Source organism: Periophthalmus magnuspinnatus, chromosome 7, assembly GCF_009829125.3.
Source record: "Periophthalmus magnuspinnatus isolate fPerMag1 chromosome 7, fPerMag1.2.pri, whole genome shotgun sequence".
In the NCBI taxonomy this organism is placed as follows: Eukaryota; Metazoa; Chordata; class Actinopteri; order Gobiiformes; family Gobiidae; genus Periophthalmus; species Periophthalmus magnuspinnatus.
This window is the reverse complement of record NC_047132.1, coordinates 9203004-9228775: the sequence shown is the minus strand read 5'-3', so window position 1 is coordinate 9228775 and position 25772 is coordinate 9203004. Positions and strand designations below refer to the sequence as shown.

The 25772-nt window shown below is 37.8% G+C and overlaps 2 protein-coding genes across 2 annotated transcripts in view; both read right to left on the bottom strand.

The window, feature by feature from the left end:
• Positions 1 to 609: 609 nt before the first annotated feature.
• hipk1a (homeodomain interacting protein kinase 1a) lies at positions 610 to 16238 on the bottom strand. Its single transcript, XM_055223122.1, has 16 exons — positions 15946 to 16238; positions 13051 to 13778; positions 11254 to 11627; positions 10862 to 10985; positions 9452 to 9571; positions 9291 to 9377; positions 8332 to 8513; positions 6709 to 6856; positions 5862 to 6066; positions 4606 to 4724; positions 3986 to 4137; positions 3522 to 3641; positions 3022 to 3162; positions 2340 to 2599; positions 1944 to 2080; positions 610 to 1532 (listed from the first exon to the last, which is right to left on the bottom strand). The coding sequence occupies exons 2-16, from the start codon at positions 13774 to 13776 to the stop codon at positions 1134 to 1136; spliced, it is 3294 nt and encodes a 1097-aa protein (XP_055079097.1). The 5' UTR covers positions 13777 to 13778; positions 15946 to 16238; the 3' UTR covers positions 610 to 1133.
• A 2323-nt stretch (positions 16239 to 18561) lies between these two features.
• acap3a (ArfGAP with coiled-coil, ankyrin repeat and PH domains 3a) overlaps positions 18562 to 25772 on the bottom strand; it is a 101744-nt gene continuing 94533 nt past the window's right edge. Inside the window, exons 23-24 of the mRNA XM_055223117.1 lie at positions 25314 to 25375; positions 18562 to 18974 (exon numbers count right to left, since the gene is read on the bottom strand). Of these exons, the coding sequence (XP_055079092.1) occupies positions 18868 to 18974; positions 25314 to 25375 (169 nt within the window). The 3' untranslated portion in view covers positions 18562 to 18867. The remainder of the gene's footprint in view (positions 18975 to 25313; positions 25376 to 25772) is intronic.

Below are 25772 nucleotides of genomic sequence, written 5' to 3'. Positions count from 1 at the left end.
AGCACAAAATGTCTTCAACCCAATGTTTCAATGTAAGGCCCCAAACCCTGGATACGTCGCCCGTTTGTCTTCATTTAGGCCCCTGTAACTGAAGAAATGCATTGTAAATATATGCATTTATTTGTTTATTGGTTGTTTATTTGTGATTTTAGCCATTTAATATTAGCTAAACAGGATATCTTGGTTGTTTTATTGTTCTTTCCATATGTTTTGTATTATCTGTATATTTGGGAATTTTTTTACTTGTTATGTGAAGCACTTTGAGCAGCTGGAGTGTTTTTAAATGTCCTATACAAATAAAATTTAATGGACCGGATTAACATTTACTTTTAAAATGCTTTGTGACCACTTAAAACTATAGTAAGCTGCAGAGATAAACTCAAGATGTCTAAGCTTTTAAATAAAATAACTGATTAACTTCTGATTTTACAGTTTGAGATCCCTTAGCAGCAGTTTTATTATATTATATCACATTTTTCACAGTAGGCTCACTGTTCTTATACACAAATGTGCACTAATCAATACATATGTAACACTGTTTATTCTCTCCATGTAACTTTTCTGTTGGAGATGTTACCACTTTGCCTGAAATGTTCCACAGTATGGCACTGAAGGTATCTATCTCCATGGAGACAAATAGGAAGCCAAGTTACATGTCAGGTCTGTGGAGAGGCGAGCACGCTCACAGTGAGAATACATAGAGAACAAGAAAACAAAAAACAAAACGTAGAGGACTAAATGCAAAACAGACAGGTTTAGTGCCATACTGTGGAACATTCCAAGCAAAACAACTGCATCTCCATGGAGACAAGAAAGTGCAGTGGATGACGGGGTCACCAGAAAAGTTACCTAGTGCATCTTTAAATGTAGTTTGAATCAAGTATCATTTTAGTCATTTTAACTTATGTTGGGATTACCATGACAAATCTGAGTAATCCTGAAGTACTAAGGGTTTGGACAGCTAAAAGAGGCACAGGTGGTCACTATATACTCGTGACACAGCTGCAGGTGACACATCCAGTGGTTTGGAGCTCAGACAAAGAAAGCTGGATAAATTCAAGTCAAACCCGCTCTTATGAACTTGTGCTCCTCTCTAGTCTCTCTCCCTTTTGGTCTCATACACAGCCCAGTCCTCACAGGTAGGGGTACGGGTTGAGTTTTCTCTGGTAGGGGGCACTGGAGCGGTGGAAAGGCTGCCCAGCAAGGTGGTGTGGGTGGTGGGCATGTGCTTGTTGGTGCTGGGCCTGGTGGTGGTTGTGGGTATGGTGGTACTGGGGGTTCTTCTGGAGCAGAGCCAGAGAGGGGTAGGTGCCGCTCTGCCTCCCCTGCATCTGGTCCACGGCCTGGGACACGGAGGCCAGAGCCGCAGAGGCGGGGTAGGCGTACAGGTTGGGGGCGGAGCTAAAGAGGGCGGTGTTTTCGTGGAGACGGTACGAGGCGTGAGGGGAGACGGCAGGAGGGTACGTGGGTTGGCGTTTGAGTGAAGCACTTCCTGTTTGGTCATGAGTGGAGGACAAGACTGACTGCTGCACCTGCAAGAAAAAACAAAAGACACATACAGACTCTGTGTTAAGGTTGTGTTTTTTATGCCTCTCAGTCCTCTCGGGTCAAGATCAAATTCATTTAATTTGTTGAAAAAATGAAAATTACCACAAATTTCCCACCAATTTTGACCAGTAAAATAAGTTCAAAAAGTTAATGTTAACAGTTCCTATGTTAAAGAAACTGTTTTTTGACTTTGTTGGGCTATGGCAACAGTTCTACTAAACCTTTTGCCAGACTTTTACATATATAATTTCAGGGTGGGGTGTCAGATGTCTTTCCATTCTTCCACTATTACGTAAGTCAGACTACAATACAAAGCAAGGAAAGTTTATTTGTATAGCAGAATTTGTACACAAAGTAATTCAAAGTGCTTTACAGTGCAATACACAGCTCCGTACCTGACTGAGGTTGAGCGGTTGGGATCTACTGGAGGCGTTGCGCTGATGTCTCTCAGAGGAGTCTCCGCTCTGACTGGGCTGAGAGGATTTCTTAGATTTTCCACTTTGGGCTGGTTCTGTAGTTTGAATACAACACACTGTAAACATACGCACACATTAGAGCTGCGGCACCCAAAACCAAAAGCAATTCAAACAAAATCTTTCCCAAAATATCCTAGTAAAGCTGTGCAATTAATCCAATTCCAATCAAATTGTTTAAAATCTACGTTCTACAGTAAAAGAACTAGACAGCCTACTTGGGTATTATCTCTGTTGATATGACTATGGCTATATCTGTTAATGGAGAGAAGTTGAGTTACCCAATTGAAATAAACCAGTACATAAATGTTTCAGTACCCTGGTTGGCCGGTGCTCTGTCCTGTGCTCTGTCCTGGGCTCTGTCCTGGGCTCTGTCCTGGGATCTGTCCTGTGCCCTGTGTGCTGCTGCCCCCTCTGGCGCTCCCTGGCTCCTCACGCTGGGCATGATCACAGCAGTAGATTTAGCCGTCTGTGTGGAGCTCTTTGGGCTCAGGGGGCTGCTCAGGGAGGAGTCCGAGTCATGGGAGTCGTGGACGGTCACACAGCTGATCACATTGGTCCTTTGGCTTGTGCCAGAACTGAAAAGCAAAACAAGCTTCTATCAACAATTTACAGCTTTTTAGAAAAAAATATTTTGGTACTGCTCCATCCAGGGAGCAGATGACACTAGATGACACTAAGCAGAAAGAAATGATTTGGCTTTTGCTGAAATTTTATCCAAAATAAAAATTGTTTTGGACATCTGCCATCTGAGTGTGCAAAGCAGTTATTTCATGTATGTTGTTTGTTTTCGCAAATTTTATAATATTATTGCAACTCTTTTTCATGCTTTATCTAAATGGATAAACTTAATCTTGAATTGATGTCAATAGCCCTGTGCCCTGTAATTTACAACATGAAAGTCCAATGCTAATAAGGCCAAAGACTGGAGTTAAGAATATAGGTTATTCTGTGGCTTTCTGTGCCAACATTTCTTAATACTATATTAAAAAGCTCAGACCAGGCAGGCGGCTGCTTCTTGTCCTCTTCGTCCTCTGAGTCACTGTGGATGGTAATGATGCTGACGGCTGGACTGGGTGTGTCAGAGATCACGATGGGCTGAGACTGGTCCCCCGCTGCAGTACTGTGGACCACCACCGCTCTGAGAGAAGGACATAACAGGATTCATACAGAGAATATAAACGAATGCAACAATCATAGTACCATGTTTATGGTGAACTGCCATCAATAGTTTAGTAAACAGCTAACAATATATAGTATAGTATAAATTATAGTGAACCAAATTATGGTTTAAAGTTGTAGTAGTAAAAAAAGTTTACTGTATTTAAAAATCAATTCATAAAATGTCTCTCCTCCTTGTTCCCTTTAATAATGGCTTGTCTTTTCATTTGCTAGAGGCTGTTTAGTCCTGATAACAATATTATCCATTCAGTGTCATTATTGCTAATTAGCTAATATGGTAAATTTGATTAGCGTTTGATTATTGTGAACATGTTGTACCTGGTTCTGTTCTCATGGCGACCCTTCCCTCTCTTCGGCTGGGACCTGGAGTGGGCAGGGCCAGTGTTGTGGCGACTGGACTCCTGATTGGCTCCATCACACTGGCTGCCGTGACGACCCCTGTAAACAAAAGACACGGTTATTACTCTTTTTATTGGTTCATTTTTCTCCTCGTGACCCAAATGTCTTTAGGTATGCATTAGCCAAAACAACTGGTAAAAACACTTATCACTCTGTACTGTTTTGTGTGAATCTCTAAAATCTTCATTGGTTTAAGATTATTCTGCATAACATAATTATTTAATATTATTTAGTATTATAAGCTAAGATAAGATAAAAATAGACTACCTTTTCTCACTTTTCTTAGATGCAAGGCAAACCTAATCCATATTACTACATTTTGAAATAATTTGCTGATCTCCTGGATGACGTTCAGAGACATTTCAGTATAAAAAAGCACGTACCTCCACCCTGCACTGTGCTGTGTGTCGGACAGTGGAGCACCCATGGGTGAGTCTGGGACCACGGCCTGTCCAGGATTATGGAGGGTCATCCCAGGCATCTGCTGCCACGTGGAGGGGATCAGGATCTGCTGAGCCCCTGTGGGCCACCCCTGCTGTGGGCACAAGTCAAGACAGCCTCAGTCTTCATAAAATGTTTATATAAAAGAGTCTTTCAGAGAGATCGGCCCAGAGAGTCTAGTGACTCTCACATGATGACACTGTGTCGCTAGAGGCACATGGCAGAATTGTCATCGCCCGATTTGGAACCTTACCGTTTTTCCTGGAGCAAGCGCTGAAGTTTCTATAGTAAGCATACTCTGGACAAATCTCATTTTTGAGATTAGTTCGATCAAATCTGCTTTTGGAATATAAACTGATTTACTGATAAATAAAGTGCTCAAAATCTGTGAAAATTATGTATTTAAACTGGTAATAATTGTCTAATCTAAAATTCAGCTGATAAAGAGGACCATTATAGACAAACTGTGAAACAAGAGTGGGAGAACAGATTTGAAAATGATCAAAGAAAACAATTCAGCATAAAACAGCTTCATACCTTGTCAAAAATGGACAAAACCTACCTGTGCTAACATGCCAGGCTGAATGTGCAGAGGCTGAGACGACTGATTCTGAGGAACTAGAGGAACAGAGTTGTCCATTCTCACAGGGTATCCAGAGGGTTTACTGGAGGTTTGAAGGCCTGTGTTAGAAGAGAAGATTGTAGTGATTCATATAAATGCATTTGTTTTTTCCTCTGGGTAAACCATTCAGACAAGCAACTAAAGTCACACTAGCAAGATATTGAGAAAATGTATTCCCATATTTTAATTAGTGGGATTCAGCTAAACAGAAACAATGGGAACCTTTACATTAATTTAATTTTAGTTTCGTGTCGTAATAAATGTGTCCCTGTGTATCATCTTGATTGTTCTAATATCTAATATTTATTTTATAATTTTATTTCATTAACTTAACAGAGACAGTACATATGAATGAACATCTGTTATAACAAATATGACAAGGGTGATCATTTCCATCTGTCATCAATACAGGAAAAAAGGAATCTTACACAGAAAGTCCCACATTTTATTTTTATTTTATTTATCTTTATTTATATAGGGAGACAAAATGATGATGATAATAATAGTAATAATAACACTACTACTACTACTACTACTACTACTACTACTACTACTACTACTACTACTACTACTACTACTACTACTACTACTACTAATAATAATAATAATAATAATAATAATAATATTCATTTAAAACATTAAACCAGGAGCAGGTGTGATTATAAATGTTTATCACCATTAAATTATTAATGGTATTGAAAAGCATTTGTGGCACAAAAGTATCAAATTTTGCTTGTCCTTGAAATATATTCCATTTTTGTGAAGGTCTTTTTTTCACATCTCAGTTCTGGTGCAGCTAGACCTTAGATTTATACAATCATGTGATTTTGTATTAAATGGTCCCTTATCAATGTTCAACAAATAAGTGAGATATCAGGCAGTCTATGAAGTCATCCCTTATAAATACATTTAATACAGTGTTCTCTTTGACAGATAGCCTACTTTTCCATAGAGAAAACAGTGATGGGTTTTAAATTAATCGCCTGTTATGAAATGAAGGGCTGAGTGAAAGAGTGAATCAAAAGATTTCAAAGTCAGAGGCTGAAGTCCACATGTGTATTATTGTATATCTCTATAACCAAGTATAGAAAAAGGTCTTGAACAGAAATAACATGGTCCTGGAACTCGGGACCTTCTGCTTATGAGGTAACCCCTGATTCACCAGATACAAAACTGACCCAGAATAAGCACAGTACCTTGAATGGTGGGAGGGCACACGATGAGTGTCTGCTGGAAGGGCTCTGTCTGGGGGCAGAGCTGGCTGGAGCGTGTCTGCAGTGGGACGCTCTGCTGGGTCAGCCCTGGGATGTTAATCGTGGCCTGTTGGTAAAGTCCAGGCTGATAGTTCAGTAACGGCACATTACTGCTCAGGGACAGGGACTGGCCTCCTGTCGCAGCCATCTGGAACAAGAAAAAAATAAATTAATTAAAAAAAAACAAGCTTAAAGTTCCTATAAGGCTGCGTTCGCTTTCTAGATTTGTTGATGCCTTAGTCTCATGTGGAGGGCAGGGGTCTATACAAGGCTATGGGAGATGCACAGTTTTTGAAAGAAATGAATGAACCACAGGTATGAACCACAAATGTTGATTGGCTCCACTATATTATATTCATTTTATGTATTTCAGTCCTTTCAAATGACAGCAACATGTCTTTGGAGTTGAATAATGGACCACATTCTGAAATTATAATGGTACATCTTAAAGTAATGCAATAATTACATGCTTATAAATGTAGTCCATGGGTTTTGATTTTCATGCAGAACACATGGATTTTTTTTTGGCATTTCTCTGTTCATTATGGCTTATTAGTAGCAGAGCATTGGCAACATGACATTAACAACAGAAACGACTGTTTGAGCTCTCAAGATGCTATTCTTAGCATACAAGGTCATATAACCAAATACTCCATCAGATGTATTTTAGGTGAAAGAACTGCATTATTACATGTCTTTTTCCTGTTATAGGAGCTGTAGATCTCTGGTTGTGCCCTGACCTGGTGGTGCTGGTTGAGATACAGATATCTGAGAGCCAGAGTGTCCTGACCTGGTTGTGTTGGTTGAGCTGGCTGCTGAAGGTCACTGTGAGGTTGGTGGCTGCACTTGGAGTGTTGTTACTGAACATGTTCTTCCCATTTTCAAACGCGCTGCAGCGACGTTTACAGATGTCCATGTTCTGAAAGCACGACTTTACACTGAAGAGGAAAAGAGAGTTCACTTTATGTCAGTTCAGTTCCTCCAAGTCTCCAGACAGAGCTATCTATTTGGACGAGCAACAAAAATCATTTACATATTTAACAATGTCATAGCGCATTTTGCTTTGAAGTAATATCCTTAATTTCCATTCACATTATTTACCAAACCTATACAATGTGAAGAGCTTGATTTACATATTTATTTACATATTTATTACTTTTGGAACAGATTAGATGACAATCAGATACAAAAAATTAAATTACATTATTAATAATAATAACAACAACAATAAATGTAGTTAGATTTATGTAAATTAGTTGTTTAAAACTCATCACACTTGACAGGCTCTATTGTGTTATTAACCCTGATGTTGTGTTCTCCATGAATCTAGTTCTAGTTCCCTTCTAGTATTACAAACCTGGTTCTACTTCTGCAAAAGTCCAAGCTAGTAATCAAGCTGTAAAGAAATCGAAATTACATGAGTTGTTCCTCTGTAAGGAACAAAATACTGTATATTTTTATAGAAACCATTTGGTGGTCTATAGTTTAGACCTCTACAGACATGTTCTGAAATGCAAGGATACTTAAACCCTAATGTCTCCAAACTTTACCCAGTTGCTCCAAGCTCCTCAGCAGAACCCTGAGTCAGTTTGACCTTTAAATACAGATACATCTAGTGCTTTTGGGACCATTATCTTCCCTACTGGATGTTTAATAGTGTTCTCAAACATCTAAATTAGTAGCAATGACATTTCCTCCTTGTCATTTAGCCTCCTACTTGTATTAGTTTATCCGTTCATATTTTAGTCTTAACTCAAATGTTAATGTTCTTGGAGCCGATAATACATACTCGAAACAGTATGGCAAATCTAATCACAATATTTGTTGGAAAAATTACATTTTTTCCCCAAAATTGTGCAGCCTTAGCCCAAGCTGTAATCAGGTCTATTAGAAAAGACCGTCCTTTACTGTAAATAATGTGAATCTAAGAAATCATAAAGGGCCCATATTGTGCTATTCTCTGATCTGTTATAATGTTGTTTCCTCATCACAAACAGACCTGGAGTTCACACATGTTTAACACACAAACCCTGCATATTTAGGCTGAATTCTTCTCTCAAATTGAAAACATTCTGTTCCACCTCGTGATGTCATGTGGTTACACAGGCAGAGCTGTGTTTTTAAAAACCAAACACCTTCACTAGAATCATTTGGATAATTTCTGTCCTGGAAATGCAAATCTCTATTGAACTAAAGAAAACTACCACTTTGTTGCATCACAAGGTGAAACAGAGTATTTTGAGTTTTGGATATGTAGACAGACTAATAAAAGATTACCGAAACATGTGTAAATGAAACAAAACACAACTCCAGGTATGTTTTTGAGGAGATAATAATATTATAACATGGGTTAAAGCTCACAAAAGTCATTTTGTGTAGGACCTTTAAACAGTAGAAATGATGTGTCTCTTACTGTGAGCTGTGCGGAAAGTGCAGCAGGTGGGTCATGGTGACAAAGGGGTGGTTGAGGGTTTTCATGGGGGTGATGCGTTTATCTGCGTCCAGAGTCAACATCTTCTTCAAGAGGTCAATGAACTCTCTGCGATCGGCTTTTTCTGCCAAGATGTCTGTGCCCTCCAAGTTAGTCATGTTTACCTGGAGATAAACACAAAAAATACAGGTTTATAGTCTGAAAATAAGGTTGATGTTAGGAAATTTGTCTTTTATGAGTTTGTGATTATGATTAGATTGTAACTTATGATTTAAAAGTAGCATTAGCAAAGTAATATAAAACAAATGTGCCAAAGCAGAGTAAAAAAGTCAAAGTTGACACTACGAAATATAGGCTTTATACTTTGTACATGACCCTGTAAAATAAATAAGTATCAATATTGAGTAGCTAGTTTTGATATTGGTTTTAGTTTAAATTTGTATCTGATTTTTGATCATTTTGACAACCTTATGCCAAACAATATTAGCTAGACTTGTAACAACAAATACTATATTGATTTGGTACATGACAGATTTTGAGGCTCAACATTTATTATGTGTACATTTTCTCTGTAAAACTGGGAAGACTTGGGATATTTTTGTCATAATAAAATTACATTTGAGCAGTAAAAGGTTGAATACGTTGCTTCTCTGGCTAATTACTGGGTCATTTTGCTATTCATTTTGCAACTCAGATCTTTTAATGAGACTGTCTATTTAAACTATTATCCTGCTTTGTGTCAGTGGTATTTCTCTGTATATATCGTGCTTCAAAATGTGTTATTGTGACAGGCCTAATATTAGAACAATATAGCAATAATTATTATACCAAGAGTTTAAAAATGTAAAAACACTGACCTTAAATTTTTTGTGACATTCTTAAATTAATATTAAAAGCCCAATTCCATAAATACATGTACTTTGTAATCAGTAAATCCTCACCTGCATCATATCATCCAGACAGTTAAAGATGTATTTCCTCGCCTCCTTTGATTTAATCCCCATCTCTGCTTCATGCTCTGACGGCGTCTACACAAAAACACAAATATTTAAGCTTCATTTGAGCAGATTCAGGCGTCTATAGTGTAATGTAGTGTAGTTACCTTGAGTCTCCACAGGGGGTAGCTGGAGTCGGGGCCTCTGTTGAAGAAGCGGCTGGTTTTGGTGCCTGCACTCAGGAGGTACTCTGCAGGAAGACCCTGTGTCTGAGAGATGTACCGGATCTGAAAGAGAAACATCATCATCACTTTAAAGCCACTATCAGTGCAGTGTAATCAGTCAAATTGAATTAAGATCGAGAGTCATTGATTTCTAATCACCAATCAATGATAAGCTTGGGTCTTTTTAATTCACAGGTCCACAGTCAATCCACTGTCAGTAAAAGCATGTGGTTTGGAGCAGAGTTTAGACTTAAGAGGAATACATTTGATTATTTTTTGTTTTAAATGGCACTGATTAAAAGTCTGTATTGTTTATGTTCTGATAATTAAGGTGAGACACTGCAGGTGAATAGGAAAAAAAAATACATTTAGAGATACCAATTTGAAACTTCTCCTATAGTTAAATGTAGTTAAATAAATGTAAGGAAAAAATGTGTTACAAGTTTGAAATCATAATGTTTTCATTATAAAATTAAGGCATTTTATGTGTAAAAAAAAGGTTTACATTTCTTGCTTCTAGATACAAAAAATACACAGAGTGGATTTTGGGTACATTATTTAGTATTTGAGTAAACTATATCTGATAGAAAATCTGCCTAAAAATCTTGAATAAATCAGACTTGGAAATAGAATCCTTCTGTATGTTTTGTCCAAATCTTATTAAGTACAAGACTGGAAAGTCTGGTGTATATATGTGCAACTTTAAGGGGTGAGCCTTCTGTCCCTATGAGGCTAAAATACATTTTTAGAAAGCGCCCTTTGAAGTTACAATGTTCTGTATAATTCTTTAGCTCCAAGTTGAATTAAATATTAAAACATCTTTCAGTGTAGAGTGGATAGTTTTGTTGTTTCCACATGAAAGCTCATATGCTAAGAGACCAAACTGACCAAAATGAAAAAAGGGTTCCCTGCAGTGTCTCCCCTTTATATTAAAAGTCATCACAATAAGAAAAATATATCTATTTTTGTCATATTGGTCAGCCCTAGCTACTGTATCTTAACTAAAGGTCACTTTAGTTAAGATACATGATTTGTTCAACTTATTTAATCAGTTAATTAGTTGCTTTATCGAGTGATAATCAATGAACTTGTCTTAATACTATGAATAATAAAATACAAAATAACACTGGCATATAAAAACAACTGGCCTAGTTACAACTGAACCATAATCCGATTTAGAAGCCAAACATAAATTTAAATTCAACATGTCAATCATAGTCAGGCTAAGACTAAACACAAAGAAAAGTTCATATAGCACTCTATTATTAACTAAACCTGGACTAGACCAGTACTAAATCAGGACTATAACAGGACTAACCAGGTTTAGCCTTAGTGACAGTGTTATCGTCTGACCTGGTCATACTCGGAGGCTCCAGGATACAGAGGCCAGCCCAGAAACAGCTCGGCAATGACACAGCCCAAAGACCACATGTCGATGGCCTCACAGAAGGGAAGGCCCAGGATGATCTCTGGAGCTCTGGAGGAACAAAAACAAATCACAAAACTAACTGACCATGTTCTGAAAGGACTCAGAAAAATGCACATTGTAATTCTTCATCTCTAACACATTATAACAAATTGTGAGGATATTTATAGATAAATTTCAGCTAAATGTGACTTTTTGTGCTAATTATCTAGATGTAAGACCAAATAGTTACATTTTGAAGTGTAACACTGCAAAACCTACATCACAATATTGTAGCACAATATTCCCCTTTAAATTATAATGATTCACCACTGCTGACCTGTAGTACCGCGACTGCAGGTAGGTGGAGCACACAGCCTTGGACACGTGGCTGGCCGATCCAAAGTCGATGACCTTTACCCTGTAGGGCTGCCTCAGAGGGTCCACCAACATGATGTTCTCTGGCTTCAGGTCAGCATGAATCAACCCAAGGCTCTTCAGCTTCATCAGTGCTGTCGCCACCTGCTGGAGGATGGGTCTAATGCACTTGAGCATGAGAGGGCTGAACTTGCTGTGCTTGAGAAAGTCATAGAGATTCTGTTCAAGCATCTCAAACACCAGACACGTGTGGTTCTTGTGCTGGAAACACTCGTAGGAGCGCACAAAGTTGAACTCATCTGCGTTCTCTGTGCTCAGGCGGCTCAGGATGCTCACCTGTAAACAAATGATTACAACATGTTATGATATTACAAGGTATGATAGAACTTCATGCATGTAACACTGGGAAAACTGTGGCAGATCTTATTAAGTAAATTGAACTTGAAACAAAGTAATCTGCAAGTAAACGCTTTACTCAAGACCGTCTCTATAATATCCTTATTGATTGCAGTGGTGGAAGTAAAAGTAGTAAAGTGCTATACTGTATTAATTTGAGGTATCTGTACTTTACTTAAGTGCATTTTACAGTGGGTACTTCTTACTTTTACTTCACTACATTTTTGAACAGGACTGAAAACTAAAAGTATTTTTTTTATTATTGTCTGAGGCCTGCTGAAAAGGCTGAGGGGAGTTATTATTTATCACATTTGTAGTTTGAGCAGACAAAAATATACAAATAAAAACAGCTAGAAAAAAATTGATTAAATTGTTTCTGTTGAACAAAATTCAACACAAATCTTTATCATCATAAATCATTACATTTGAAGCTTTATTAAATCTCAGAATCTGGGCAAAATACATTTACTTTTCACTCTTTAAGTACATTTTTAAATAAGTACTTTAATACTTTTACATATGTACATTTCTTCATGTGATACTTTTACTTTAACAAAATGGAGTACGTCTTTCACCACTGAGTGACTGTATGTGGGAGTATATGTAATTCTGTGTGTTGTGTGTTGTGCCTTTGTGCTGCTGCTGCCTCTAGGCTGGACCACAGATTTTTTTGACCTGATTAAATAAAGATAAAAAAAATAAGAACTAAAGAGACACAATTATGTGGCCAAAAAGATTTCATCAAACAAAAACAAAATTAAAAATATGGGGTCTAGAAATAATGATGTAGTTAATCTAACACAAAAATTGTTTAATAGAATCTATTATCCATGAATGTAATAATTTCAAAATACTCAAAATCAATGTTTTACTTTTGATTAAATTAGAAACATCACAGATTTTATTTTGGCAATTAAAATTTTCAGGATTTTGCCCCAAGACTGTAGAAACATCTTGAAAACTAACTGCGAGATGGACAATCTATATTCACCACTTATCTTTCACCACAACCCGAGGAACTCAGACTCACTGCAGCACTTCAAATCACTACTAAAAACTTACCTGTTCAATGTGGCATTCCCAACATGATTTCCACTGACATCTTCTTCTACTGTTTTCTTATTATTTGTAAAGGTTTTTTGAGTGTTCAAATCAGTGCTATACAAGTCTGATGTATTATTATTATTATTATTATTGTTATTATTATTATTATTATTATTATTATTATTATTATTATTATTATTATTATTATTATTATCATCCTTACTATCGATTCAAGTTGTTGTATAATGTATTTTCTATTGTGTTTTGACTGGCTTAGGACCTTTTATAAACTAACAGAACCTGAACACAATACACTCACCTCTATTTGCCCTTGGCGCGCGTACGACGGATGGTTCTTCAGGATTTTAATGGCCACTATTTCATTGGTCCCTCGTTTCCAGCATTTCGCCACCTGCCCAAATGTCCCCCTGCCCAGAAACTCCAATACCTCATAACTATTGGACATGGAGCACAGGATCTCATGTTGGACCAGCTGATAGTCCCCTTCACTGTGAGATGTGCTACTTTTAGTGGTAGACGTTGAATGTGCTATGGACTGTGCTGTGGTGGTCCCCCCTCCTCCTGCGGTCCGGTTAGAAACGACAGGTGCTGAAAGTTCCTCTAATATTTGTACACTATCACTGCTATCCACCTCCTCGCTCTTTCGTTTAAGACTGTACTGCTTGTGGTAGAGTTGCGAGGTTGATTCCGCATCTTTAACCCGTCGACTCGAAGTTGAGGAAGAGGAGGAGCAAGATGGAGGCCCACGCAAGCTCCCGGTGCTGTCCGCGGCCCGAACAACAGTCTGCTCTGGTTGTCTAGTTGGAGCATTGGAGTTGTAGATGTGGTTAGCATTGAAGGAGGAGCCCGAGGTTGAAGGTGCGATTCCCTGCGCTGGGCTTTGCTGTTGGTAGTAGTTGTTGTTGTCTAGTTGGTTGTTAGACACTGCGTCCCAAGAGGGGTTTTCAACTTTTAGCCTTTTAGAGCGGGAGTAGGCGCTGGAAGAGACAGATGGAGAGGAGAAGACCTGTACTTGGGAGGCCATATCTGTGGAAAAAATGAAAACAATTAGGTTTTAGTGACTATTTTATGAACCGCAAGTAACATTTTGATTTTAAATTAGATAAACGTGACCTAACCGTGTCCAGAGACAGAAGGTAGACATGTTCAAATGTCATGGGCCTGCATTATCTGTCCTCCTGTGCTCTCTCCCCCTCCCCTACCTGTCTGCTTGGAGCTGGGTGGAGTTCCTGACCCCTCGCACCTCCACCTGCTGCCGAGTATATGAGCGCTCGGCAGAAGACACTCGGGGCCAGACCGTCTGTGTCAACGTGAATGCTCCAGCTTAGTTTTGTATTTTTGTTACCTGTCTGCCTGTTACTCATTGGAATTTTGCCACCTTCCAGATTCCTGCTCTCGCTCGTTCCTGCTCCTGCCTCTGTGCTCCAGCTCCGGTACAGTCCACCCCTCTGCCTTGCCTCCTGTCCTGTCTTGGTCTCCGGCTTGCTTCCCGTCTCCTGCCCTGTCTCCCGCTCTCTGGATTACTCCTGCTGGGTCTTCCCTGGCCCTGTCCCTGGTCCCGTCGTGCTCCAGCCCTGGCTGTCTACGTGCCCGCTCTGGACATCCCTGCTTGGCTTTTCCTGGTCTCGTCCTGATCCTGTCCTCGTTCCGGGCCTTGTTTTCCCGTCCCTGCTCTGCACTACTCCCGTCTGGCCTGCCTCCCGCTCCCTGCTCCCCGTGTGTGTTAAACTATTAAAAACTGAATTTCATCATTTTGTAAATAAACACTGTAAATCTGCCCCGAGTCTGCACTCCTTGGTCCGCACCTGCACTAGCCGTTACAACATCAAAACAAATATAGCTTTTACTGATGAATTGAATAATGATTTGAGTCTTCACAATCTAAACCCCAGCAGCTGCAGCCAATCATGAATCAGTGCTAATGCAGCCTCTGCAGCTCAGTTAGTGAATTCTGGAGGTTCTGAGGTTTCACATGAGGCATGTCCATATACTGAGAATGAGAAAAAACGTTTATATGTCCTATATCTGCAGGTTTATGCGTTGGTCACCCAGGTTCAGTGTGACTGTAGAACCCTCTTTAAAACTACACATACAGTTTCTTTAAATGGCCACAATAAGCACATTGCAAAAACTGTGCATGTATAAAACCTCTGGAATAAACTACTATCTTTCTGTGTGTCAATTCAGGAGGAGTCTTGTTATGTAAGTAATGTTTGCTAAGCGTGTTATTTAAAATTCTATAGTTTAGACATTTCCAAACACACTGGAGAGCTGGTTGTCTTTTCACTGTTTGTTTTTCAAGTGTTGCTCATGGATATATTTCAAATGTGCACTGTGAACTAAAAAAAAAAAAAAAAATCTTCATTGCAATTCATAATTTCATATTTGCTTCTCCAAATTATCATTCAGGTTTACAACATACCCATTATGAAATGCTGGTAAATGTATTTGGTTTCAGACGAGGATATATTATACTGAAATTCACAAGCTTTTTAAAATAGCAACTATTATTCACTCTTCACTGGCTGTCATTATTCGTCTTGCCCGAGGACACAACAACATATGCAAAACCAGTGCAGCAGACTTCTCCACCCTTCAGGTTCGTGGGCTGGGCATCTTATTTCCATTCAACCAGGCCTAGAACCGAGACAAACCTGTATAGAGTCTATTCTAATCTCCTCAATACAAATGAAACTATTGTATAAAGGCCAAAGGCAAATAAGTCCAAGAATGCAAAACCACCACTTAAATGCCTGACATAAAACTGGATATACACCTAAGCTATGTAATACCAGTGTAGTAGTGCTGTGTAATAACCATGCAAAACACAATACAGCCTATTTACATAATTACACATTTAATAGGGTAGTAACTAAGCAATAAGAGCAAATTAAAAAACATACAAAACGCTATTTCGCATGTATAGTAGGCTAGATGATTTACACTTTATGCTATGGGACTATAACATGTAGCCTATTAGTGATCCTATGTGAACGAATGACCTTAAAAGGACAAACTACTATGACAAAACCCTATAGTACGAGTGATCAGCTCCTTCCAGCAGCAGGTACGGCTGACAAGACGTAAGCGGGTCGCCGTGTTCTTTGTCCTAGTCCTCGTGCAGGTATAATGCACCACCTGATTTCATGCAAACTATCAAAAATCTTATATTTTTGCAGAATCTGTAGCATACCTGCAGCGGATGTCGTCTTTTCAATTTCAGGGCCTGCTTCTCATCCTGTGTCCGGGCTCCGTGCTTCTCCTACGGGCTGAACAGCTGTGCTCCTCCCCGGTCAAGGCTACACTGTTCGGCCTCTGCTAACAGCTAATACCCGCTACTGCAACAACATCGGCATTTTTCAGCAGCTCTGACGCACTCTCACGCTTCATGCCGCAAATAGCGCAAAGAAAATGCGCACCTTTTTTCCAGAAGCGTCCTTCCGCTGCATAATAGGCTCTGTCATCCAGGCATCATCCCCGCTGATCGGCCAACTTCACACACGGAGCTGAACGTGATGAGGTAATGCGCACGGCAGGACGTAACATGTGCGTAAACGACGTCAGCTGTTGGAATGACAAGTTCAGCTCGTGCGGTTTGTAGCTATTGACTCTTCTATAAAAAGGACAAGAGTTATGCTTTTTTTTTTTTTAAAGAACGTAGGCCATTTTACAATAGTTTAAAGGTCAATTAAGATCGTTTAGGATAATAGTAGTATTATTTTAAACTCCAAATAGGGGACTAACATGTTTTGGCTATTATTACACTGCAATTCACACACAGTTCAATAAATGATTCAGATTTACTAGTATTAATTACCACCTTGGCATTAATTCATATGTGTAAGGTATTTATCACCTCAAAATGTATTCAGAGTGGAATTAGAAGGAGGCAGGCCAAGGTTTTATGAATTATACATGTTTTAAGTGTTTGTGTATATCATTAAAGGTCCTATATTACACAAAATTGACTTGTGAGGTTTTAAGTAATGTGATAATACTGGTATCTTATCAAAAACATACCTGAAGTTGTGTTTTGTTTCATTTACACATGTTTGAGTAACACTTTATTATTAGTCTGTCTACATGTCCAAAGTTCAAAATGCTGTTCCACCTTGTGATGTCATGAGGCGGTAGTTTTCAAGTTAACAGCTACATTTTACCTTTAGTTTAGTGGAGATTCCAGGGCTGTAATCATCCAAATGATTCTAGTGAAGGTGTATGGAGTTTAAAAACACAGTGGAGCACATCCTGTATTACCACATGATGACATCACAAGGTAGAACAGAGTGTTTGAAAGAAGAACTGAGCCTAAATGTGCAGGGTTTGTGCGTTAAACGTGTGAATGAAACAAAACACAACTCCAGGTCTGTTTGGGATGAGGAAACAATATTTTAACATAGATGAGAAAATAGAGGAATACGGGTCCTTTAAATATAAGTATGGTCCTAAATGTATTAAGTATGTATTTGCTCTAAAAAGGTTAATATACATTGTAAAACAGTAGTAATGGTGGATGTGAAATCCCAGAAATGTTCAGCCATCAGCTACAATATACCCTGTTACCACCAGATGGCGCTGACGTACCGCAAAATTTCAATAAGAGAAAAAGTAAGCAAACGTTTATTTCATTGGAACTTTATCAGCATCTCTCTCCACTTACATATATTACATTTGTGCTCCTACAGCATGTAAACAATAAGCACAACATTACATAGTGGTACAGCCAACGACAATAAAACACAATGAGAAAGACTATGCCAGCAAAGTCCATGCAGATGCAAGTCATAGATAGAGATAACACTGTTTTGTTAAGGATATTATACTGGAAATGAGGCATGCATTTTAGTTTTAATGTAACAGAAATTCCTTCCACAGATAAGACATGGTCAAAACCAAGAAACATTCAAGTGCTTTGAGAAATCCTAACAATACAAAAATACAATGTTTTACTATGGCTAAAGGAGGAAGAGACCAGCTGTTCCCCCAAATGAAAGAGCGGAATGAACAGACAGCAACGCGTGTTCAAATGATGTGGTATCATCAATAGGCTCTGTGCACAGCAGCTCACTCACTGTGTCTCAAAGCTAAGACTACACTAAGTTGCTTTTTATATGTAGAATACTTCAGTTTGAGGTGTTGTTTTAATATTTATTAAATGTCTGGTGGCTTCTGGTGAAGTATTCATTTTATTTGTGTAGTGTTTAACATGTTGTCAGTGACATCCACACACAGCTCCCTGTCCACTGTCTGATCATAAAATATTTATTCATTTTAGCGAGACTCGGCAAAAAACTAGACTGGACAGGACGTAGTGATGCTAACAGTGAGGTCGCCGTGTGCTGTTGTGCGCAGAGACAACTGGATTTGCACTTGTCAATGTGTTGAGTTGAGTTTAAGTCACAGACACATTTTTATAGTCAAGTCTATTATTGCATGAGTTTGTCTTTTCTTTCTTGGTACAAGTTTATAAGAAGAACCGTTACAATAACAGTCCAGAAGTTCATCGTTAAAGGTGCGCTATGTAACTTTTCTGTTGGAGTTAGGTCCACCACCACCAGTTTGTCTCCATGGAGATGTTAATGCTCGGCCTGGAATCTCCAACAGTATGACATAAAATCTCATCTATTTTGTTTTTTATTCCTTAAATACTTACTGTCAGCGGGGTCGCCTCTTTACACATATGACCTGCAACTTGGCCTGTTGTCCCCAAGGAGATAGATGAATTTAATGCTGTACTGCAGAGCATTCCAAGCAAAGCAATAACATTTCATTTATTTATTTATTAACATATTTAAACAGGGACAATACACATAATAAATATTTTTTGTAAATGTTCCAGTATCTAGTTTCCAACTGTAGTCCCTGGGCAAGGTGTAGCACGGCAGAAATAATCTCCATGGAGCCAACCAAATGTCGGGCATCCTACCGCAAAAGTTACACTGTGCACCTTTAAATCAAATCATGGAATTATTATATTACTGTACTGGTGACATTGGTGTTATTTGCTAATGTTCCCAGTTGAATGTGATGACAAGTGCAAAACATAACCTCAGAATCCTCCATATTAACCCCAGAGTGTTTCAGCCTACTCCTCTTTGGTCCGGACACTCCTGGACTACCTGAAGGAATGTCGGAAGTGCACACTCCTCCGCTTGAGCTTCTCCGGGTTGTGCGACGCCATGTGGGAAAATTCTTTGAAGATATCGACGTACGTGGCATCTCCTGTGATCAAAACAACAACATGGAAATTAAAAACAACCCTGTATCCAATTTTGTTCCATGTATTTGAGCAAAATCCGTCTTTCCCCAGTACAGATATATTGTAAATCTTATGGTTAAATCTTAAATTATCTTATGGTTTTAAGTCCTTTCAGTCCTGTCTCTGGTGTTGAATAATGTCACCACGTCCTGAAACAGTTTGGCTAAATAATTTCACTTTTGTTTAGATAACAGAAGACGTTGAAGTTTTTGTGCCAGTTTTTGTTTCATGTGGCGAGATATTAACCATAAACCAGGTCAACAGATTTGCAGTTTGACAGTTAAACAGCAATTCCTGCCACAGACTTCTGTAGGATGTATGGGTTCCTGAGTGTTTTGATGTCTGCCGGTCAACACATCTTTTATATAAGTGCAAATAAGCGTCTGATTTTATGAATGGAGCAGGCACAACAACACAGGGTCGCCATGGAGATCTACGTTTTTAAACTTGAAGTCTTTCCTCTCATCGTGTCCATGGCGACGCTTGAATTTAGCCACACTACAAAAGCATTTGAACTCTTTGTGTCCCGTGAGAGTGCTCAGGATAAGGCTAATTAAAAAGCCACGCAGTATTCCAGGATTGTGAGCTAAAAAAAATAAAAAGTATTTATTAACTTGAGTTTAGGATATCGAAGGCGCTGGACCTGATTTTTACTGCTTTAAAAACATGAAAAACAGAACTAGTTCATTTTAAATGGTTTACAGAGGTCCAAACCTATCCCACACTTTCCAAAAGTATTCCTAGCATTGAAATTATTCACCACGATGAGTTTAGACTGCTGTTTTGCCATCACACCTTTGCTAACGACTAGCATGCTAAGAGTGTACCAGTCTTGAAGTAGTTTTAAATGTGCTATATAAATAAACTTTAATTTAATTTCTTATATCAAAATATTTCTGATTTGGCCCCTGGTGCTAAAATTCAGTTTATTAGGACCTTTAATCCAATATAAACTGAAATCACTCACGTCAAGATTCATACTATAAACTATAAAGTTGTGGAGGAAGGACTCAATTTTGTTACTTAAGTAAAAGTACAAATACAGAGGTAAAAGAAAGTAGTAAAAGTATCACATAAAAAAATCTTAAGTAAAAGTATTTAAGTAACCATTTAAAAATGTACTTTAAGAGTAAAATTAAAAGTATTTCACACAAGTGTTAATTTGTGTAAGAGTTAAATGTAGTGATATTGATTAAAAATATGATACATATTTTGGTCAACAGCTGCAATACAAATCAATTTCGTAACTTTTCTCATGAATTTTGTGTGTTTATTTTTGTTTACTCAAAGCCAAAGCTTGAGCTCAAAAATTTTAGTCAGGATGTTACAGCGAACATGGTAAAAATAACCCCTCCAATCATATGAAAAATGCTTTTTACTTTTCAGGCCTGTTCAAAAATGGAGTAGAAAGTACAGACACCTGCTCTTAAGCATAGTGAAGTAAAAGTAAAAAGTATCCACTATAAAATTTACTTAAATAAAATACAGACATCTAAAAATTCTACTACAGTACTTTACTACTTGTACTTCATTACCTTCCTCCACTGACTCTGAGGTACTTTTAATATAGGCTAGATGATATTTTCTGCAGTGTGTCTCTGTCTGATCCTCTTGACTCGCCCAGTCTCTCCAAAACACATTCATATTCAAACACATCATTTATTGTTAAGAGCCTACAATGAATTTATTATCGCGCGCTGCAAAAAACATGTCCTTGTTTTATAGTTAATGCAGGAAGCGGAGACACAGCGACAGATTTTGGAATGATAGAGAAAATAAGACATGAAAAAACAGCACAAGAGAAGTTAGTTTAAAGATACATTGAGTTTATTTTGAGAAAGACACAGAGGAGATATTGAAACACAGCATAGTAAAGGTTAGACAGTTTTACATGAAACTGTACAGATAACAGTCAGACAGGTGGAAATAGGAGAATGCAGGTTAGGAGCGAGCAGATAGATAGTTTAATAGCTTATTTATGTACACAAGTCCATGTTGTCATCCCCTGATCTAACAGCATTGTACATTTGGTCCATGACATCTGTTATAAAGCGTATCTAAAAACACAATATAAGAACACAATGGGTATAAGGAACTACAATGTGCAAATGATCCTTCTTCTTGGCTAAAATATTTTCCAGAACTTACTCACTAGACACTGCGGCTCATGTTTATCAAACTGTTTGTTCACGGTCAATTCAAACTATAACTGAACACTTAAAATGTATATGTTTAAACTATGGTGTTTATTTTTCCATGTTAGTATTCATGTTACTCTTCTTAATCCTATTTTCCTTTGCTCTGATCGATTACATTACTTTTTTTACTTATACAAAACGTAACCTTATCAATAACATATAATCGTTCAAATATATGTGCACACTTCATGGTCAGAGCTGGGTTTATTTTGACAAAAAGAGTGGATTTAATTTGAATCTTTTGACAAAATTTCCAGTTTGAATAGAGCAGTTTAGAACGTTAGTTAATTAAGTAATCTTTGAATGTACGTTGAAGTTCTTCGCAAAATATTTCTGTTAGTTTTAGTAAAAAGCAAGTGAATTAGTAAATAATACAGTCTATAATGAATCCCAGTTTGCTCCTTTTGACCGGTGCTGCTCTGTGTGTATAAATAAAGTTTAGGCTGTACTGTATTGTGAAATCTGCTTTTGATCTTTGGCTTGGACTTATTTCCAACTATCGAGGTTTTCTTTGGACAATGTTTGCTGTTCTTATAATATAGATGTTTTTAAGAGTGCCAAATATTCAGTGGGACTCATCGTTTTCAAACAGTCTTTTATAATTATTCACAGGGTCCAAAGTGACACTAGAGTCTCCATGTTATATATCTACCCGTCATAAAGCTCTTGTCATACAGATGCAGTATTTATACAGCGTTATATTGTGTGTATAATTCATGATGTTCTTTGAGGCAGAGGATGAGCTGCCGTCGACATTGTCATCTCGCTCTCTCCTGATCTATCCTCTGGAAGACTTTACACACTACAGAAATATGGCATCTAAGGAGTTTAAATGACCTGAATTCAGAATAAAAGTAGCAGTAGTACCAATGGTAGCAGTAGCAGCAGTAGTAGTAGTAGTAGCAGTAGCAGTAGCAGTAGTAATGATTTTTTTGTAGAAACTACTTTTATGACTTATATTATTTAACTTCTGGACTAAGTCGTAGTCGTAGTAGTAGTAGTAGTAAATGCAGTACAAGTAGTACTAAGTAAGTAGCAGCAGTGGCAACATTAGTATTTTATTTATTTATTTATTTTGCCTTGTTTTTTTTCTCTTTTTTCTATGAACTATAATATTTAACTTTAAGACTTTTTGACCACTGATGTCTTTTGAACCAATTCATCTTAAATAAATCTGCCAGTGAGGTAGTACTACTAAAAGTAGCAGTAGTAGTAGTTGTGGTGGTGGCAGAAGTAGTAGTAGCAGTAGTAGTCATAGTAGTAGTACTAGCAGCAGCAGTATTAGTAGTATTAGTAGTAGCAGCAGCAGTAGCAGTAGTAGTTGTAGGTGATAGTACTAGCAGTATTAGTAGTAGCAGCAGTAGTAGAAGCAGTAGTAGTTTTAGTAGTAGTACTAGCAGTATTAATAGTAGCAGCAGTAGTACTTGTAACTAGTCGAAATAACATTCTGAATTCAAGTCATTTGAACTTGCATAGATGTCATGTTTTGGCAGTGCAGTTGCTCTAGTTGCATCAGGACACAGTGTAACATGGGCATTACATTATTTATCATCACTAACAGTCAAATATTCACATGGAGGATTCAAAACAAAAGACCCATGCACTTTATACGACAATATAACCCACCTATGCAAGATACATCAGACACCAAAACATGTACCGTTACTATATTTACAATAGTGTGTGTCACAAATAGTGTACTTTATCAAAAAGTCATTTTCTGAATTTTGTGTTTTTCTCTATAAACAAAGTGTGGTTTATTCTCTTATCAAGACTGCTGTTTTTGGATGTAACTGTTGGGTAAAATAAATCCTAACAAAATAGCCTTAAAAAAATACCATCTGCATCCAACATAATACAAAAAAATACAGATCCTCTCCCTGTATTTAAATAATCATTGCACTATTGCTCCGTTTTTTCGGCATTTTTTTCATAAATAAAACAACAAAAACATGTGTAGTTACTGTACAATAAAAGCCAAAATAGGGTTTGAACTACTGCTAGTAAAAGTGCATTCATAGCGTTTCCTGTTAGCATCACTAGCCTCAAGTCCTCCACAGTGGAATTAAAAAACTCCAAACACAGCTTAATTGTAACTTGCATTTGAGTTCAACAGTGGGTGAATTATGGAAGTTTTTCTCCCCCACAGACTTAAACGGCCCATATAAAGCTATTTTCTGATGTTCTTTCCTCACAAACAGACCTGGAGTTGTGTTTTGTTTCATTCACACATGTTTAACACACAAACTCTGCAGATTTAGGCTGAGTTCTCTCACAGAAAACACTCTGTTCCACCTTGTGATGTCATGTGGTAATACAGGAAGTGCTCCGTTGCATTTTTAAACTCTATACACCTTCACTGGAATCATTTGGATGATTTCAGCCTTGGAATTGCCAATCTCTACTCATCAAACGATAAACGGGAGCTGTTAACTTGAAAACTACCACTTCATGACATCACAAGATGGAACGGAGCGTTTTGAGCTTTGGTGATGTTACAGAATAATAATAGTGTTACTCAAACATGTGTGAATGAATCAACTCCAGGTATGTTTTTGATGAGACAACAGTATTATAACATGGCTTAAACCTCAGTCAATTTTGTGTAATATAGGACCTTTAAATGTTCCACTGTATGGCATTAATCTAAATTACCCGGGTCGGAATTGCTCCTAAAATACCTTGTAAAAATATGGTTTCTTTCGGTGACACCTCTCAACAAATCTGACCTATGACCTGTCACGTGGCCTGGTGGGGTCACCTGCTTGTCTCCATGGAGATAGGAAAGTTAATGCCATGCTGTGAAGCAATCTGGGTAGAGCAGACACATCTCCATGGGGACAAGCAGGTGGCAGACACTTTAACAGAAAAGTTCAACTATGATTTGTAACTAATAATAAATCAGAATTAGAATTATTATCATTAAAAACTATATTTGATTTGAACATGTCGACCTCACATCTGGGGACACAGGTCATGTTTATGTCATTTAAAAAATCGTACACATACAGTTCCTTTAATGGGGATTTTACTTCCAGAACAAGTCTCCGCCCACTGTTTAGCTCAATAAATAGATAATGAGATCAGTTCTGGGTGCTGAAAGACTTGAAGAACTGACTGAACTAATCTACTGCGAAATATTCAATGACACATGAATTATGATGAATTAAGCCTCAACTGCAACATTTCTTGGCAGTAATGTTCGAATAGCTTATCAGCATCTTTAGTACCTGTTTCTATTATATATTTTTGCATTGATTCTTGTGACATCAGTCGTTTCGATTGTCCTGAGAGGTTCGCTGACTGTGGACTGGACCTATCCAGACCTATCGCCGGGTTTCAAATGACATCACAACATTGTAAAATATTGAAGAGTTTGATTAAATCGGGGACAAGATGAATGGATATTGTTAATATGATCATTTTGTGATAGGATTGGTTCAGTATTGCAGGATAATGGATCTTTACCACTAAAATAAATGAGCGGTTTGAGTAGATTAGTACATTTTCTTAGATATTGCTCATAAACATACAGGAATACCGAGATTTTTTAAATTAATTGCACTTCCCTAGTTCAACCTAATCATTTCAAGGCCATTGGACAGATTATATTACAACCAAAATTTGCATACTAACCTTTTACTTGCCTAAAATGTTGTGATGTTATTCGAAACACAGCTTTATGCAAGGTCTGAAAAGAATTTACACTGCCAGTCAAAGTTTGGACACATTTTTTTCATCTATATTTTTTCTTTATTTCACGACTTTCATACTTTGAGAATTCAAATAAAAAAAAAAAAACATTTAGTTTGTTTCTTTGCTACATAATTCCATACATCTTGCTTATATTGTATTTGATGTTTTCCATATGTCTCTAAACTGCTGAAAGTAGTAAACATAAAGAAAAAAAAAACAATATTGAATGAGAGGGTGTGTCCAAACTTTTGACTGATACTCTAGGTGTATGAGGCAGTAGTATGTACAGAGCGCCCCCTGCTGTGTGTTGGTGGTAGTGGAGCTAGCACTGGGCTATGTGGATGCAGATAAACTCCTGAATGCACTTCCTGTACTGCTGCTCTGTGGGGCTGGTGACGGGGTATTGACCTGGCTGACCGAGCGGTCCCTCCGCCTCACGCATCTCGTCGTTCATCCTCGACAGACGCAGCCTAGAGGGAGAAGAAAATATGTGTATTTATAAAACAATGGATTAGATATACAGACAGTCTTAAGGATTTAAGGCGGGTGGCTGACTTTATTCTTGTAAATCAGTTGAGATTCAGTTGTGTTCGCTCTGTAAAAGCAGCATTTTGTGTCAAACAGAGGGAATGCAAATAATCAAAATCAGACTTAACTTATTTAAACACCCTGTAATGTTATCTAAATGTCATTATCAGACAGAAATAGACTTCTAAAATAAAATGAATAATACAAAACTATCTACAGTGAATGACTAGGCCTGGTATGATATTGAAATTTGGTGTCACAATTATCATGGACAAAATAACTGCGATTAACGATTATATCACCTAATCACAGTAATTATTAAAGTTGGTGACAGTTTGA